Source organism: Cyrtonyx montezumae, unplaced genomic scaffold (genome assembly GCF_038088225.1).
Source record: "Cyrtonyx montezumae isolate F1298 unplaced genomic scaffold, pur_monq_1.0 scaffold_3, whole genome shotgun sequence".
NCBI lineage: Eukaryota > Metazoa > Chordata > Aves > Galliformes > Odontophoridae > Cyrtonyx > Cyrtonyx montezumae.
The window spans coordinates 40,651,543-40,670,098 of NW_027072034.1; the positions used below are offsets into that span (position 1 = coordinate 40,651,543).

The following is an 18,556-nucleotide window of genomic DNA, read 5'->3' on the forward strand; positions in this document are numbered from 1 at the left end:
AAATTTAAATAGGAAACTTAACATTAAAAGGTTACACAATCAAGATAAGATTTCTTTGCTATCAAACAGCCAATTTAAAGAAAATAATTTAAGAAACCATTACTTAAAACATTCAAATTCTAGTTAGAGAAGAGATAAAGCATTCATGTGTCAGAACACAATTACTTACTATTATTCCTGTTGTCCTGTGTTGTGCTAAAATGAAGAGAAACCTTAGCACTTTTAAGGCGTGTCTGACCCCAGCGTGTTACTGCCTGCAGTTCTACGTTGTAGTTGCTGTTGGGTTGGAGTCCCTCCAGGACTACATAATTCTGGGGCTAAAATAGAGAATATATATACAAGGAAGTTATAGTATTACTGAAACACAGGCTTGTATTAAAAGCAGGAATGTTATCTTAGGCACACTACTCTTTTGAGATTAGAAAAGAAAACTTATGTATAAACTTCATCAGAACAAAAGTTTACTTCTTTAAAACTATAGTTCATTTTACTCTATTTTTCTTTGTTGTTTTTTATAGTACTAACCTTACTGACATTTACAGAATCTCAGTAATTCCTCAGCAAATGTCGTCACCTACAGTTTAGGCCAAAATTACAGTTGTGTATGTATATATACACAAATATATATATGCATGTATACCCAAAAATAATTTCTTTGTTATGCTAAAATTATTTTAGTCAAATAAATTAAAACTCATTAACCCACATTTTTTTCTATTGGCAAATCAACTGACAACTTAGTCTGGAGACAGCTAGTCTGAAGACAGCTACATAGAGCATTCAGTACATCTGTTAATATTTTCTATAAAATGTTTTCTAAAAAAAACCAAAACCAACCTGATAAGTGTCCTATGGGGGTAGTCTGAATCTTATTGCTATACAGTTTCATGGAATCCCACAGAAGAAAAAGAACACAGTGCCAGGAGTAGTATGAAAGTTAAGAGTTTACTTTTCCTCTAAAATACACGTTGGATCTTTTGATTTTCCTTGTATTCAATTTCAGAACTTGTTCCCAATTACTTCTGATGCTATGAAGGTCTCTAGCCAATGGCATCTTCCCTGAGAAATATGAATACTTCTATCTAGCAAAACCCAACTCTACTTCTATCTCACTAATGTGATTTTTAAAAATGACAAGAATGAGCTAACTCTTTTGTGTATGTTTACTACAACTTTGTGGATTTCTTATCCCTAAGTATTTGACTTGAGTAGAAACAAAGAACCAAGTTCTCACAGCTGCTGAAAAGAATCCACATTATTTCCAGATGTGGGAATATTTCCTTTTCCCTCTTTCCCATTGTCGAGCTAGTGATGATGGTTGCAGCCTCTGGAACCTGATCAGTTTCCATGAGAAAGTATAGGTCCACACTGCTCATCCACTGGTGGTTCTACGTCCTGACTGCTGAACATACATACAACTTGGAATAATACATGTGTAACTAGAATCCAACCTACAATGCTCTAATTTTTTGCAGAGATTGGTGGCTGAGGAACAACTCTATAGCTATCATTCATTACAGTGCAAGTGGTCAACTAGAGCCAAAACACAATGTCAACACAAATATGGAACAATTTATCACAATATATAAATAAAAGTAATTCCAGATAATTAAGTCCAGACTTTTATTTGCAATACATTTCTCTTCCTATTAACTACTAAGTTAACTGTTCTATTAACTACTAAGTTACTGTGCAATATGCTTATAGATATGACAAGATTTGACACATAAGTCAAAAATATCAAAAGAAAATCACTTCTATGGAAATATGTCACATCTTTGGCACAAAAGATTATTTAAATGTTTGTTATTTCTTTTCCTTGCTCCTCTACTAATTATTTAATGGCTATTTGATATGATAGTGCCTTGAGTTTTGTTTACAAACTAAAAAATGATGCAAAAGCTGATGTTGATGTTTCTTAAATAAAGCACCACTGTGTCATTCAAAATCATGTTAAAACAAACCCTGCTTTAGAGGACAAAAAGCTATGAACTTTCTATTTATTTCGCCTGCAAAATCTTACATTTGCCTGTATTTTGAGGCAAAAGAGTACTTCTCTCCTTTATTTCAGTGAAGCAAAGGAATTGAGGTATCAAAATTGTCTGTGGAGTTGGTGATTTTAAAAATTAAAGCAGTTACTTTCCAAGCAGTTGAAATTATTGCAATTTATCACATTTTTGATACTTATAGTCTGTTTATTTCATGCCAGAAATAAGTTTGAAAATTCAAGAATTAATACATAGTCATATTTCTGTTTAATTTGCTATTTTTTTCTTACCCCTTCAGTAATCTTCCTTCTCTTTTTTTTAGCTGGGATCACGTATTTACTATATGTCCAGCTCCAGAAAACTTTGTAGTGGTGCACTGGGATATCAGGCTCCTCTGGAAGATCCCAAGTAATCATTACATTAACAGTTCCATCACTGTTCGCACTGATGTTAGCAATTCTGATATTAGATGGAGCTGGTGGAGCAGATGGATCTGAAATTAAAAATAAAGTAAAATCAAATAATATATTAAAAAATCTAAAGTAAAGATCATCTTAAGTGAAGTAAAAATCATATTCATCTTCAGTATTTACTAGTCATGAACAATCTGTATTAATCATTCTCAATGCATTTAAGAAAATTCATGCAAAAACTTCTCATACGTGTGACAGGTAAATCCAAACTTTACTAAAGTTACAATTATGTATTTGCATCTAGGATTATAATTTTTCTATGTCATTGTTATGTTCATAAATGTTAATTAGTTTCATAATAATTATTAAGCTTATTTCTGACGTTCACTATTTTAAATAAACAAAAACTCCTGGTTCACAAGAACAGAACAAAATAATGGAGACACTTTTGTGAAAGAATACTTCAAAATATTGTTTGCGTTTTTTTAATGTCTGTGTTAACCAAACATTACAGAAAATATATAAAGAAAACATATAAATTAATATATATGTATACAAATTAAACAGTAGAGCTCAAAAAATTAAAATATTTGAGGTATAACAAAGGAAATTTGTAGTAATTAAGGCATGACATGAAGTTGAAGCCAAGATATAAGCAATATGATTGAGAAAAACATTTTCACAAAACTTTTCTGCCAAATGAGCCACCACTTACTGCCAGAAACAAAACTGGAGGTGTGCAGAGGAGACATCAGGCATTCATTTATGGTGCAATTCACCTGAATCTTCTCATAATGGTTAATGAGCTGCTAAATGAACTTTCCAGACATACTACGTTCATCAGATAATCCCTATGACTAACGGTCTCATTGAAAAATTCCATCATTTAGGTCATGAAAACTGACATACCCAGGGTTAATAAAGACAGCATTTTGTTTTTAAAGATCAGCAGATATGAAATAATGGCTTATTCCTCTTATATAACAGGAGTCTCCATTAAACAACAATAGATGCTTCTGTTTCCTCATACATACCAATTTAGTTAAACAGAATGGATGGAAAGGATGCCATTGTTACCTCATGCAGGCCATAACTGTTATAAAACACACCTGAGTTTAAGAATTCTGGAAATTTAACTTCATTTTCTTAATTCCTTATTTCTTCTCATCCTTTTTGTGTTTTTTGTTTTAAGTCAGATTGTAAGTCATATTATTCAACCTTTTTTTTTTTTTTTCTGGCACTGTTCTTACATTTATTGCCTTACCTGGTAGCTAACAACTCCATTTTAAATATATACAAAGCTGTTTGTTTTGAAAGAGATAAATAAGATGAAGATTAATTTCTAAAATTTCTTGTGGATAAATAACTTGCATTGTTATCTAACATAATTCTTCATCAATTTCTGTGCTTGCTAAAATAAGCAGAAGCAAAATGAAATTTGGATGCAATAACCAGAATCATGAATAATAAAAAAAAAAAAGCCAAAATATTTTCAAGCATTTACCAAATTCACTGACTTAAAATCTTGGGGTTCTTTTTTTTTATGCAATAGGACAATGCATTGTGACAATAAAACATTTATAACCTGAAGTGCAACTGATCATATTACCGCAGGTGAATTATTCAGGTTAACTCCCACAAGTACCATACAGCATGTATTATGTATACATAACATATGGGATACAATTAAAGTGTTTTGGGGAGTATGCTTTCATGAATGCTCTGAAATAAGCCTAAACAATTCTAACTGTACAGCATGTTTCTGCATCTATAAAATACTCAGAGCATCCCCAGATTTCTTAAAGCTAAATGAAATAGCACTTTAGAATAAACTCTTCACAGGGATAAAAGAAAACGATTTAAAAAAGAAATAAAAAAAAAATTTAGCAAATGCCATTGAAAAATGCCTTTTAAGAGGAGGAAGAAAAGTGGTCGTCAGGCTGGGAGACAGAATGGAATGAATTCTGCTATTGACAGGGCTGAAAAGGTGAGAAATTTGAAAGCACCAGATTTTCTAGAAAAAAAAATAACCTAGTACACTAAGCTGTGGAAAACAAGTCTCTACAAGGGCAGCTCTGAAAATAATGTTTCCTATTTTATTATGTTGGTCCACAAAGTCAGTGGCAAATGTTGGTGGAATGGCCATAGAGATTGAACTTTCCCAATAATATTCCATTACTTTTTGTTGCTGCACAAAAGGTAACAGCAGAGAGGCAGTCTGTCAAAATGGTGTCTGACGTGGAAGCATGAATAAAGAAAGGGTGTTGAAATAAATTCCTCCTTGCAGAAAACATGGCACCCACTGACATTCACTGATGTTTGCTGAATGTTTATGGAGACCACAGTGGATGTGAGCACAGTGAGGCGATGAGTGGTGTATATGAAATAAGTTGGAACACCAATGTGAATAACAAGCCATGTTCTGCACAGCTGTAACACCACAGAATAAAGATCATCTTGATCAGGTCATCTATGTGAATTGGTGGATTATAACCAGGGAACTGTGTACATAGTTGAATTTCAGCTTAAATGCATCAGAAACGATGGTGAATGTTGGAATACTGTACAGTTTGCAATAAGGTGGTCCCACAGATGCTTAAAGAGGAACAAAATGAATATTCAAATTTGTCAGGACCTATTGAACCAATATGAGGTTGAAGGTTACAGTTTCCTGGATCATATCATTACCAGTGACAAAACAAAGTGTCACCACTGTAAACTGAAGTCAAAACAGCAGTTCATAGAGTGACGATATGCAAATTCTCCATTGAAGAAAAAGTTACAGACTTTTTACAGGGTAAACTAATATACACTGTCTTTTGGAATAGGGATAGTTGAACATTCTGGATTTCCTGGAATCTGCACAAACCATCAATTCTGACTGCAATATCAAGATGCTGACTAAACTGAAGTCTCAAACTTTGAGTCAGGCCAGAGTAGACAACAATCTCTCTCCTGTAATATGTTAACACCAGGCTGCATGACAGTTTGAATATCATGGATTCACACTGCCAGTCTTGGGTGGATTATCCTACCATATCCTCTGCATAGTCTGGATTTGGCATCTTCCGACTTTCATCTGTTCAGGCCAATGAAAGATGGACTGTATGGACAACGTACTCCTAGCAACAATGCTGCCACAGCAGGTGTAGAATCAGTGAGTTACCTACTCTGATGAACTGCATGCAGGCACTTAGTTATTTAATGTACTCTATCAAATAGTGTTATTGTGTTCTTTGTATCTGTTACAATTTTCATGGAGTCATTAATTTTGGAACGGCCTATGCAGAAACAAGTACAACAGTCAAAGATGAAAAAATTAGATGAACAGAAAAGAACACAACAAAACACAGCACAACAGTTGGAAGGGACCTTCAGAGATCATCTAGTTCAGCTGTCTGACCACATCAAGGCTAACCAAAAGTGAAAATATATTACTAAGAACATTATCAAAATGCCTTTTGACCACTGACAAACATAATTCCACATTTAATCATCTGAAAGAAAGGAGAGAAAAACATAAGAACTAACAAACAATGGTTTGATTTTGGGGAATGAACAGTACAGTATTTCCTGGATTGTGGGTACCTGAAATGTGAAGCTATTTAGTGAGCACTTTATATCAGCTGAGAATCCATGCCACATTATTTCCATATGATGATATAATTTATTAATCTATTTCTATGTCTCTCTATACCACTCATCACTTTCATAATTGACAGAACTATATTTTTTACGCCAAAAAAAAAAAAATCATCTTTTTCTTCATTTGAAATGTCTGAAGTAAGACGGAATAGCAAGGCAAGATATTGTGATCTCTGTTATTACCAAGAAGAAAAATAAACAAACAAGCAAACAAAAAAAGGACCCATCCTCAAAAAAATGACAATACTAGAAATATCCCCAGTCTCCCTAAAACACAAAAAAGCAAGTAAAATGCCCTTCTTATATACACTTAACAATACACTCCTTCATAATACATATAGACCAGTTATAATTTTGGGTTTTTTTTCTGTTGGTTTTTTTTTTTTTAAGCCTTCTCAATTCTATTACTGAATGGAAAAATCATTTTAGAGTTCATTTCTACAATGAAATCTGTTACGCCAATGTCTATCTAGACACAAAAAGACAGACACAACTTTTGTGCTGAAATATTTCTAAGTCTAATAACTGGTACTGGTCCATAAAGATTATACACGTTTGTTAAGCTGGCTATGAAGCTAAACTGGAATTCTAATTTCTCTAAGGCTAACAACCATTTTGCTGTTTGCGTTCAGATATCTGTGATTCCTTTGACTGGCTGCCCACATGTATAATTTAGATATATGAATGTCAAACAATCAAAAGGGGAACTACTGACAGTTTTTCAATATTAAAGTTCTGAAATTTTATTTAAATTAATTTATCTGAGTGTTAAATCAAATTCTTTGGTTTGCAGAAAGAGTGCTGTTAGCAGCAGCTTTGCTGTTTATACTACAGCTCAAATGAAAGTCCTTACATATACTAGAATTTGGCACAGACAATTGTTTTCAAATCCTAAAATATTCTGGTCTCGGCCATCTGACAAGTAAATCACTTCTCACTGCTAAAAACGATAGCTTCATCAGGTCAAGGCTGAAGCTGCTGTTCCAGCACATGGAGTAAGTACTGCATTTGTCTGTATTGTATCTGGCTTGAGTATACCCAAAGGATTTGAATGCTTGTCTAGCTGGCTACTCAGCCATCTCAAGAAAAACTCTGCCTCCAGTCCCCAGAAGGGAGGATTCCTTGCTATTAATAACAGAAAAAAAGAAAACCCTCACATCACCATTTCAAAATGCATATCTTCTCACACTCATAATTTTAAACATGGTGGCTATATGTTACAAAATTAATTCTGTAAATAGGATCTAGATGCAACTTGCAACCTTAATAAAAAATATGTGCAGGGTAGACATAAGAATCGCATTGTACACTGCTGCAAAACATTCACTTTGGCTTTAAATGTGGCATCTGTCATGAAAACAATAAATGATTTAAAATATATGTCAGAGAGGAAATAATGACATTGAAACATGGAATTTCCATCCTGAGCTGTAAAAATGACAGCAAGTTTGACTCCTGTTTAAATATTTTCTACAGGGATATTTTTTCTCCTAACTTAAAATAGCTAATCCATTGCTATCTTTTAAACATTACGTATGCCAACTCTAAAAATCTGCTGAAACTGCTCTGCAGACAAGTTCTCAACTATTAAACAGTTCCAAGGCATTAGTAAGAGGACTGGCTTTGCCCAATGGAAATGGCACACATAAAACAGCTGTGCAGCAGTATAAAAAAATCATTGGTCTCAAAGGAACAACAGAAAGAATTTTATTGCCAGGAGTGGGTGTCTGTTCTGGTTTTACTAACACTCAGTAATGCATGCATGAAATCTCATCCAGCATGGTACTTATGTGCTGTGAAAACAATGTTGTCTGCTTCCTTTTGCTTGACAATTCATCCTGTGTATGCTAGCAGCTGCCTTTATGGTGAAGATAAAAACCTTCAGTAAGGTAGAAGGATCAGGTTTGGGCTCACTGTGTTGATATTACAGCCTTTTTTAACCTGAGAAAATAGCACAGTACCTAACTATGGACGAGCAAGATAATATAAAATATGGAAATACTAAATGCTAGTCCCTCTAGTTAACAGTAATATCTTTTACTGAGAGTTCACTGTCATCACAGAATCTAAAAACTAGAAAAAATATAGTCTAAAAACTCTTACAGAAATACAAGTTGAATTACTTGTGCCAAACAGCTTCTGGCAATTTGGGTCAGGTTATCCAGTGTCCATATAATGGGAGAAAAGCAAAGATAGGGTTTTGTTTTTTTTTTTTCCTAAAGGGACTTATTTTTGGATTGTAGGATCAGTTCTCTCCTCCTTCCAAAGAAAACAAAACAGCTTGGAGAGGATCGGTTAAAATATGAGAAGTATATGCGTATCTTGGGGGATCAAAATTGTTCTGCCAGACAGTCTGTAGTTTTTTTGTTGTTACTGCAAATTATTGTCACTCAGTGGAAGATGAAAAGGAAAGCAAACACAATTAAAAAAAATAAAAGTGAACTGGAAATCACTATCAAGAATACCAGAAAACTTTGATCTGCTTTAGCTGACAGTATCAACCTGAAAATCCATGTACAGAGTCCTACTTTTAGGAAAGGACCTACTCTCCTAGGTACTAGATTCACTCCATCTTCTGGCTACTCTGTGTTAAGGAGATATCCATAATCTATTCTATGTTTCATGTAATTTTGGTACAAAATTATGCAAAATAAAAGCATTGCTTTGTTCCCTGTGAAGAGCTATGCCAATAGTCATATATAAATGCTTTGTCTCTTTTATACAAATAAATAAATAGAAGAAAAAATTCTCACAGCTTAAGCTCTGAACGTTTCATAAATTATTTATCTCAACTGTGTCACTTTGAATATTTATTATTTGCATACTAATTCCATAAATGAATACATGAGGCAGTGTAAAATAGCTAATAAACCTTCACCTCAACTGTTCACAGTATAATACTATCAACATCTACAGCAGATAAATAATCAAAACATGAGTAAATGAAGAGTAATGTAGAACTGTTATGGCTGAAATGCTTGACAAAATGCTCCTATGCCTTCCTAGTTTTTCATGTCTGGGATATTAAACTAATTTGGATAATAAGGAGATTTCAGTGAAAGAAAAGCTATTGCATAACTCAGAAGACGTAAAGTTATTTTAAATTTAAAAAAATCTTGCTGTCTTGTATCTACTTAGAAATCACATTTTTGCATTTTCAAAAGACACTGTATGTATATACATATATATACATATGTATGTATATATAAACCATAATAATAACCAGACAAATAAGTCTCTCTCCCAGTAGTTCTGGCACCAATGCTTCTGAATATTTGGGTTTTTTGGGGATTTTTTTTTAACGCTTAAAATATTTAGTGACACAGATGTGGTTCCATACTCTTCCTCATATTCTGATTATACATCACATTTATCTCCCTTAAGAAAAAAAAAAAAAACAATTTGATATTCATTATAACTTCTGAGCAACTGGTAGAAATTCAACATCTTGTGTAAGAAACAACTTTTAGGAATTGCTGTCACATTTCCTAATCCAAGGATTTCTTTTTGGAAAAAAAAAAAAATTGTAAATCTGATGAAGATGATAAACCTCACCCTCTTAGTGCAACAAGATCTGATGCGAGTTTCTGTCCACACTTAAGAAAATGTACCAAAGAGAGTAGGCAAACTTTCAAAGGGGAGGTGCCAAAATCTCCTTCCTTTTCCATAATAGAGGTTAAATATGCCTGTAGGAGCTCAGCAGTAGATGCTGGCATGCAAAAAAAACAGGCACGTGTGGTCAGTAGTTTCTTGCCTTTGCCATGCAGGAACACCCACTTCCCTGTGAGTTCCAAGGTAGTAATTAGGAGTCTGTATAACACTATGACTGTTAGTGCTATGAGTGCCTACTCAGGGACATAGAGGCTGAGAGATACTGACTGAAGCACGCTAGTATCATTCCTGACTGTCACCACTGTCAGTTAATGCTTCCAAATTTAATTTGGTAAACATGGCATCTTTGCGATAGCCACTAGCACACCAAAGCCTCTAAAATACTCAAATGAACTGCTGGAATAAGAAGACTCTAGCTACAGAGCTGACAGCTAACTGTATTCCTTTTTTTTTTGCTTGGCAGTTCACAGTGTTCTGTCATGTGTTGGAGTTAGATTTGAAAGCTGTTACTGTGAGGGTAACAGCAGGTGAAGGTTACTGCAGAATTTTGAACAGGGATAGTTAGATATATTTTCTGTCCTTATCAAGATCATTATTGTTGTAATTTGCTATGTAAGAGCATGCAGATGTTCTGCTGGCTTTTGTACTCATAAAATCCTGGAAGTATTCAAAGTGCTCTCTGCCCACCTGACAGCTATGAGCAGTACTACTGGAGAGCAAGTGCTTCAGCAGTAGCAGCAGAGAGCACAGGAAAAGAGGACTCTGGTATCTAACATACAATCATTTCAAAACTGCAAGTTCCTGAAAACCACTGCCAGGTAGGAGATTATTCTGAAGAAATATCTCTGCATGTTTAACATGTTGTCACAATGTTCTCCAGAAACCCACTTATGGATAGCTTCAAATGCTGCACTAAAGACATGTTCAGTATGACTTTTATGTATGTTCTTACATTCAATACTAATGTAGGTGTTTTGAACAAAATGTTCCTGTGTCGAGCCTGACCATCAAGGGACTCAGTTGGACCAGAATTTTATACAAATGTCATGCTCAAGGCAAAACCCCAGTGTTATCATGATATATCTTTATGTAACTGCAGCAGTAGTGTTTTCAAGCAATACAGCTGGAAAATCCCTAGCAATTCAGAATAACAACTGTCAGTGGTGTGAGTTAAAAAAAGTTGGTGCCCAGTTCAGCAATGCAGTATTTTATCTGCTTAACATCAACTCAGGAGAAAAATCAAAGAGAAAGCTACCGCTGCTTATGACTCCTTTCAGAAAGCTCATCATAGGTTGGAGGAAATGTATTTTTGATATCACCAAAATTGTGTGCTAGTTAATTGTAACAAATTCTTAAATTAACACTTCTTTTGTTTGTCTCACAGCAATAGTGGGATGAGAGTGCCAAGAAACCTTCCCATCAGGGATGGGATTATAGCATCAAAAGTTATTGAGCTGAATGTAAATTCAGTAAATAATTAAAACATCCATATTATCAGAAGCACTTGCATGCTCATATAATTGTATCTACAATAAGAATTTTTCTAGGATTGATTAGGACCAAAAAGAAAGAAAAATCTAACACGAAAATCCATAAACAGCAACTGTTTATATTGCAAGTCATCTCTACAGGAGAACAAAATGCACTCTTCAAAGTACTTTTTATAAAAGTGTAAAGAGTCTGTCACTACCAAAACAAAAACATGTCTATCTAGTATAAAATTCACTTCCATTAGTAATACAGCGAAGACTGCTAAATCTCACTGTTTGGCACCAAAGCCAATTAGCATGGTCTGGCTACTTCCAGACTAACTTTCTTTCATGGAAAGTGACCACATCCAGACTATTGGGGATGGTTTCTGGCCTGTGATACTATGCTTGAAAGTCATCTGGAAAAACTCTAATTCATGTGGGTCAAAAGTGCATCAGAAAAACTTCACAGGAAGGGAGATCTGTTTGAGCTCCCATCTTCCCAGAATCAATTACTGATCCATTTTCAAAGTTGCTACCCAAATAGATCCCTTGACAAATCAAGCAACAGCAACAAAAATTCCTGTAATGTTTAATAAACTGGATAGCATGCCTTCCCAATGTAAAGTAACACATTGCTGAACACACATAATAAGTTATACGTAAACCCTTATGGTTAGTGCTAGCAAGGAGTGAGTTATATTAAGACAACCCATTTTCCATTAAAATAATGATGCTCCAATTACTTAGACATAAGTGACAAATTTTTATGTACTCTACTAAACATAGCCAGTAACATATTTCCTGTAACTACAAAGGGACTCGTGGAATAAAACAGTGAGAACCCATCTCCATGTTTCATGGTCAGGGTCTTGTTGTTTGATACCAATAGCATGGAAAATGTCTAAAAGGAGGTTTATTAATTGAGACATCTTACTGATAAAAAGAATAATGACATCATTAACCCTTAATTCTTGAGCAGACTTCAGACAAACTTCACACCATTTCTAAAGCTAATGGCAAACCAACCATAAACCCCACTTTCTGACACAAAAACAGGCTGCATTCCACATATGAGCAAGTAGAAGCTGTGCTCCAGATGTAGCGAATCAAAACTCACCTTTAGAGGAGCGGAAGTGCTTGCTGGGTGCTGTGAAGCCTCTTGTCCCATGCACATTCACAGCTGCCACACGGAACTGGTACCACCTGCTTGCTCTGATGTCTGACAGCTGGACCCTCTCCTCAGTTGTCTGGTGGGGAGAATGTCATGGTTACTGGCTGCTCAGATGGGACTAGTTGTGCTCTCTACAATGTACCACTCATCAGACAGACTGGGAGGTAGAGGTCACACCTCTTGAGAACACACAAGTGTCAATAGTTGTGAATAAATCCATGTAACCAACAAATGTGCGCTGCAGGTCTTCTCTAGAAAAGTGACATTTAGAAAATTGGTGTTAAATTCACAAAACTATTTTTTCAGTTACAATAACCTTAACCAAACATGCAGGATTTAGCTGATCGGCTGATCATTTCTTAGGGAATTCATTACCCCAAATCAATGGATTCATTTCTTCAGATCCTAAAGAGTCAAGCCTCCAAAATCCTTCACAAAATCCAATACTGAGAAGCTGCCTTTTCTAATTCATAGAAAACAAATCCCTCAGTTAATGAATGTGAATCTTCCTTCAAATCTTTGGCATTTATGTCAAAATGACAATCACAGACTTAACTCTTATCTACAGATTTTTCTTAGGTCACTGGAGATGATTTTTTCTCCAAAAACACTCACTGAGACTGCTGGTGTCATGAGTTCAGTTTCCAACTTCTGCAGCAATTGCCTTAACCACTGAAATATGGAAAAAGTATAAATGCACTCTGAACTCATTCAGTAGAAGGTGCTTTAAACATTCTTGTTTTGAGGTTTTTGTTTGTTTGTTTGTTTGTTTCCTTTTAAGCTTATAAGCAACTGCCTTGTAACTTCCAGATTTTTTTCTAAGATTCAAACATCAGAAACGAAGACAGTCTCTTATAACAGCTGAATCACTACCAAGTACAGAAGAAATAGCATCTTTAGAGCTCATCAGAGACAAATCTGTTTGTGGCTATTATTACATTTGAAGTTACACCTCAGTTATCCAAATTTAAATTTAAGCTCTCATTTTTGTTGTATTAATACTTCAATCAAAAAACACATAAGCTTGAAATAAATGTCTTGCTCATGTCTAAGTAAACCACGCAACCAATACTAAATAACATTACTGACCCAAGATGAAATCTTATTAACATATTTATTGACATCTATTTATCTTTATAGTGGTTGTTTCCTATAACTTCACAAGTCCATCATGTAAAATTCAGCATCACTTGCAGTGATGGCAAGTACTTACAGAAGAAGGATGATGTGGTGATCTAAGAAACTCAACATGTCTTCACAAAGTATCTGACCAATCTGGTAGCCTTCTATAACAGAGTGACTGCATCAATTGACAAGGGAAGAACAATTGGGTCTACCTGGACTCCTGGACTTCCCCAGGCCTTTGACATGGTCTCATATTACATCCTCATGTCTCAGTTGGAGAGATATGGATTTGAAGGCTAGATCATTTGATGGATAAGAAGTGGGCTGGAAGGCCACAGCCAGAGAATCATGGACAATAGTTTGAGGTCCAGGTGGAAGCCAGTAAAAAGTAGTATCACTCAGGTCCCTATCTTGGGGTCAGTGTTCTTTAACATCTTTGTCAGCAGCCTACCTTGTGAGATTGAATGCACCCCTATAAGTTTGATGATGACACCAAGCTGAATGGCGCAGTTGACACAACAGAAGGAAGGGATGTTATCCAAAGGCACTTCGACAAGCTTGAGGAGCAGACTTACATGAACCTTCATCAAGGCCAAGTGCAAGGTACAGACTGGGAGAAGAACTCATTGAGAACAGCCCTCTGGAGAAGGACTTCAGGGTTACGGTAGGTGAAAAGCTGGACATGTACTAGCAGTGTGCATTTGCAGCCCAGAAGGCCAACATTATCCTGGGCTGCATCAAAGGAGGGGTAACAGCAGGGTGAGGGACATGGCACACTCTACTCTGCCATCATGAGGTTTCATCTGAATACTATATTCAGGTGTGGAAAGCCCAGCACATGAAAGACATGGAGTGATTGGAGAAAGTTCAGCAGACGGCCACAAAGATGATCAGAGGAGTGGAACACCTCTCCTACAAAAAATGGTTGAGGGAGCTGGGGTTATTCATTCTAGAGAAAAGAAGCCTTCATGGAGACCTCATTGTGGCTTTCCAATACTTCAAGGAAACATAAAAAAAGATGGAGAATTACTTTTTACACAGTCTGATAGTGACCAGACAAAGGGTAACAATTTTAAATTTAAAAAGTGGATATTTGGAACAGGCTGCCCAAAGAATTTGTGGATGCCCCATCCCTGGTGGTATTTAAGGCCAGATGGGATGAGTTACTGGGCAACCTGTTCTAGTTAGAACCATCTCTGCCCATGGCTTAGCACTAGATGATCTTCAAGGTTCTTTCAAAACCAAGATATTATATGATTCTATAAGTTTCTACTTTTTGATTTTTTTCCATCCCATGGAAGAAAGCAGTAGTCGACAACCTAAATTAGACAGACGGAACTTCAGAAATTCACTCCAGCTCTCCAACAACAGTATATTTAGAGACTTGACCAATGAAGTTTGTAGATATTATCCTGTGCTTAATCTCTTCAACTTGTTAACAAACAAAATTAATGAAAATGGGTAGCAGAATTGTGTGGGCATGTGAAGGAAATAGGTGACCCACTGTTGACCACTACTGAAACACAACACCCACCACCTTACTGTGCTCACATCCACTATTTGATCTCCATAAATATTCCTGACTTGCTGAATGTTTATATATTTTATTTTTCTGTATGGAGAAATTCAGTTCCACACCTCTGCTTCATACACTCTTCAGTGTATGATGTCATTTTGTCAGATGGCTCCTCTGCTGCCATCTATCTTACAGCAACAAAATGTAACGGGATATTGGCAGGAAGGTTCAACCTCTACTGACATGCCACCAACATCCGCCTCTGACATCATGGGCCGTTGCAATAAAAAAGGAGGCATTATTTTAGTATCAGTCTTTGTAGCTAGAAGGCAGGCATAATGTGAATAGACTTGACTCTACATTCCTCAACTGAAAAATCTCAGTTGTCATTTCTTTGCACAAGCCCAGTTATTCTGTTAGGGCTCATTTAAAACACTGGATTTCATTTGTGTCAGTCTGCTGTGTCAGTTGTGAGATGTAGGATCAAATAATGTGTCAACTCATATCATTAATATTATTTTAATTTATGAACAGGCCCTAGGGTTTCTTCTTTCACTACTGGTTTTGTTGGCAAAGCTCGTGTTAGTCTCAGTGGCACGCAGGAGATGTATCTGTAACTTAAGCTCCTGCATTATAAACAGCTTTGATCATTCTAACAAATCTTTACGGAGATTCAAATATTTCAAGAAAAAAATAGATACTGCTGAGAAATCTTTTACTGTTCTGTTGATAATATGAATATTTTTTGAGTTAGTTATCAGAGAACTATCAGATTAATTATTAGAAAAAACCTCTAATCATGTCTTAGAATGTTAACATAATTTTTTAAAGAATTTATTCAATGAAAGACAAAACAAAAAGATCACCCCTATGTTAAGCAATTATGAGATGATAATAATAATTATTTTGGCTATGCATTTATCCATTCACTTAAAAGAAGAAGGTTTTACAGTTAGGTGACAATCCTATTACACATTATTTGGAATAAAATAATGTAAAAATGAGTCCTCAGACATAAACACTAGGCAACATATCACCATCCTAAATTCAGTGAAGACAAATGTATAAATGTAACTTTATATAAAAGCAGCACGTGATGCCACTATCTGGAGAGTAGAGAGAATAGCTTGACAGCCCTTCTCAAGAGTCTCAGGTCCAAAAGTCAATGGACCAACCAGTGCTGCCATGCTCAAGAAGCACTGATAGTTCTAATCCTTGCCCAGCACTGCAAAATTGTTTAGGCTATGAGCCCCCTCCTGAAAGGGTCTTTGTTCTTGACATCATAATGTCTCAATAAATCTCTTCCTGCTGTTCATAGAATCATAAGGCTGGGAAGCATCTACAAGATCATCTAGTCCAACTGTGTTCACACAATTGACTAATGACTGAAGTACTTATCCAGAGCATAGATGACCTATCTTCAATCCTACCATCTGTTTGAGAGGTTAAGAGAAAATATTGCCTAGTGCCTTGGACATTGCAAGCTAGTTTGAATTAGGGCCATTTCTATATTTATTGTAGTTCAGACAGTGAAGACAGTGAAGAGAAATCATCCAGAGTATAAAAAGAGCTGAGTTTATATTTCCTCTGTCAAAGAAGTCTGAGAATGCCACATCCACTACTCTATCAAAGGACAGTAGACATCCCATTTTTAACAATGTTTCTGCTTTCTAAAGTGATGAATTACTAAAATCCTTTTTAATGTTAATAGTCAAATAACATACCAGTAGATTGCCTCCCTTCTTAAAAAGAAAACTTCAAAAGAGAACCAATGACAATATAATCCAAAAGACATATGCTTTTACAAAAAAAAAAGCTTCTTCAAAACCAAATAAAAAATTATATGATACATGAGAAAATATTTCCACATTAACTTACAATAATTAAGTAGAAAATACCAGCGTTTTTGAAAAGTAAATCCTTTAAATTCCTTAGTTATTTAAAATTATAGCCTCATCTGTAAATGAATAGTTATAAAGAAAAACAGAAAACTGTATGAAAAGCTCTGAAAAATATTATGAAATTTATTGTAAGAAGGTGCAAACAAAACCTCTGCATAATTACCCTACATGCAGGCATAAAGAAATTCAGAAACTTGCCTACAGCTTGGTTGATCTTCCTCTGCTCTGAACATGCCCTCTTGCTGAAGTAGCGAAGGGAGTAATAAAAGGGCATTTTTTCCTCTGGACAGCCACACCCCAGGAATTCTTAACTGAATGGCTGAGCCTTTACCTATAATCAAGGTCTCAGAGCCCAATCCTTTGGAATCATACAAGAAAAAATCTCAGTTATATGGACAAGAAAAGCCTGGAGGAGGTGCACACAGTCACTTTAGTCAAATTGGACATTCATCTTTGTTGCTGACATGGTAACATCAATTCTAATCCATCCCGTCAAACTTAATGAATTTGACTGTCCAGCAGAATAACTAAAACTACGAATGCCATTGAGGTACATGACAATAGAGACAGAAATTCTTATTACTAGTGCCCCTCAAGGGTGCCTAGTCTTTATGCCCCATTAAGTACACGTGATTTGCAGCCAGCCAGGCATCCTGAAGCATACTGGGAACTGACATCCCCAGTGGGGTCTGTCTCACAATCCAACATACATCTCTCAAGATGTAGTAGGGACATCAAAGTTCTCAGAAAGAAGTCATTTGGAGAACTCTTCTCCTGCCATAGTGAATAACTCAGCCTTTTCTGCCTGTATGCTGCACTCCCTCAGGAAAGCTACCAGGATGCTTACCATTCTGTGATGTATCCTGTACATCACTGTTAGAAGGAAGATATTCATACAAACTCCATCACTGTATACAGTGCTTGTTTCTAGAAATGTGCAAGAGGTGTGTTTCTGGGATGAGGAAAAGTGCAGTAATATGCTATCTTTGCAGAAAAGCTATGTTTCTATAACCTAGCTACGTGGTATGTTAACAGTGAGTAGCAGTTCACATCTGGCTTATGTTTTTCTAAGTGGCATTATTAGCAAAAGCAGGAAGCTGTTTTCTGAGTACAGGGAACACAGAATGAAGATGTGCACCTCAACTCAGAGGCAAAAGTAAGTCGCTGTAATTTTATTAGGTGTGAAGTTGTGCACATTCCTTTGGATGCAATTACACAGGCTGTGTTTCATGTGAAGCTCTGCTGCAGATGAATTTCTCTGAGCAAGAGTCTAATGTTGTAACAGTCCCTTGTAGTATAACAAAAAAGCTAAAGATTTCACTTTCAAGTGTTCAGTTTCACAAGCTTGACACCATCTACCTAAACAATCTGAACTGAGAATGAACACGGCTTGCCACAGAATTTAAACTCTTTATTTTATTTTGTGGATTATTCCCTATTCCTTTTTTTCCTAGCTGTAATGATGTTTTGCAGGTCTTTTCAAAATCAACGTTTTGCTTTTCTTGTCAGCAGAGATGAGGGTGCAGCAGTTAAGATAAATGATTGGAACTCTGCCATCCAGGTGAAATGTCAGTATGTTAAGAAACAGATTGAAACTGGGAAGAAACTAAGTGAAAATTTATGCTTTGTTGGCTGCTTCCCATTAAGAAACATTTGCTCATGAATCTTGTATTTTCAGTCTGGATTGCCCTGAGTGATAAAAGCATGACATCA

At 35.7% G+C, this 18,556-nt stretch overlaps 1 protein-coding gene across 1 annotated transcript in view; it reads right to left on the reverse strand.

Moving 5' to 3' along the window:
• Nucleotides 1–18,556, reverse strand: part of ANOS1 (anosmin 1) — a 127,107-nt gene that overhangs the window by 26,716 nt on the left and 81,835 nt on the right. The window contains exons 6-8 of the mRNA XM_065741374.1: nucleotides 12,248–12,377; nucleotides 2,279–2,481; nucleotides 170–317 (exon numbers count right to left, since the gene is read on the reverse strand). Coding sequence (XP_065597446.1) covers nucleotides 170–317; nucleotides 2,279–2,481; nucleotides 12,248–12,377 — 481 coding nt within the window. The remainder of the gene's footprint in view (nucleotides 1–169; nucleotides 318–2,278; nucleotides 2,482–12,247; nucleotides 12,378–18,556) is intronic.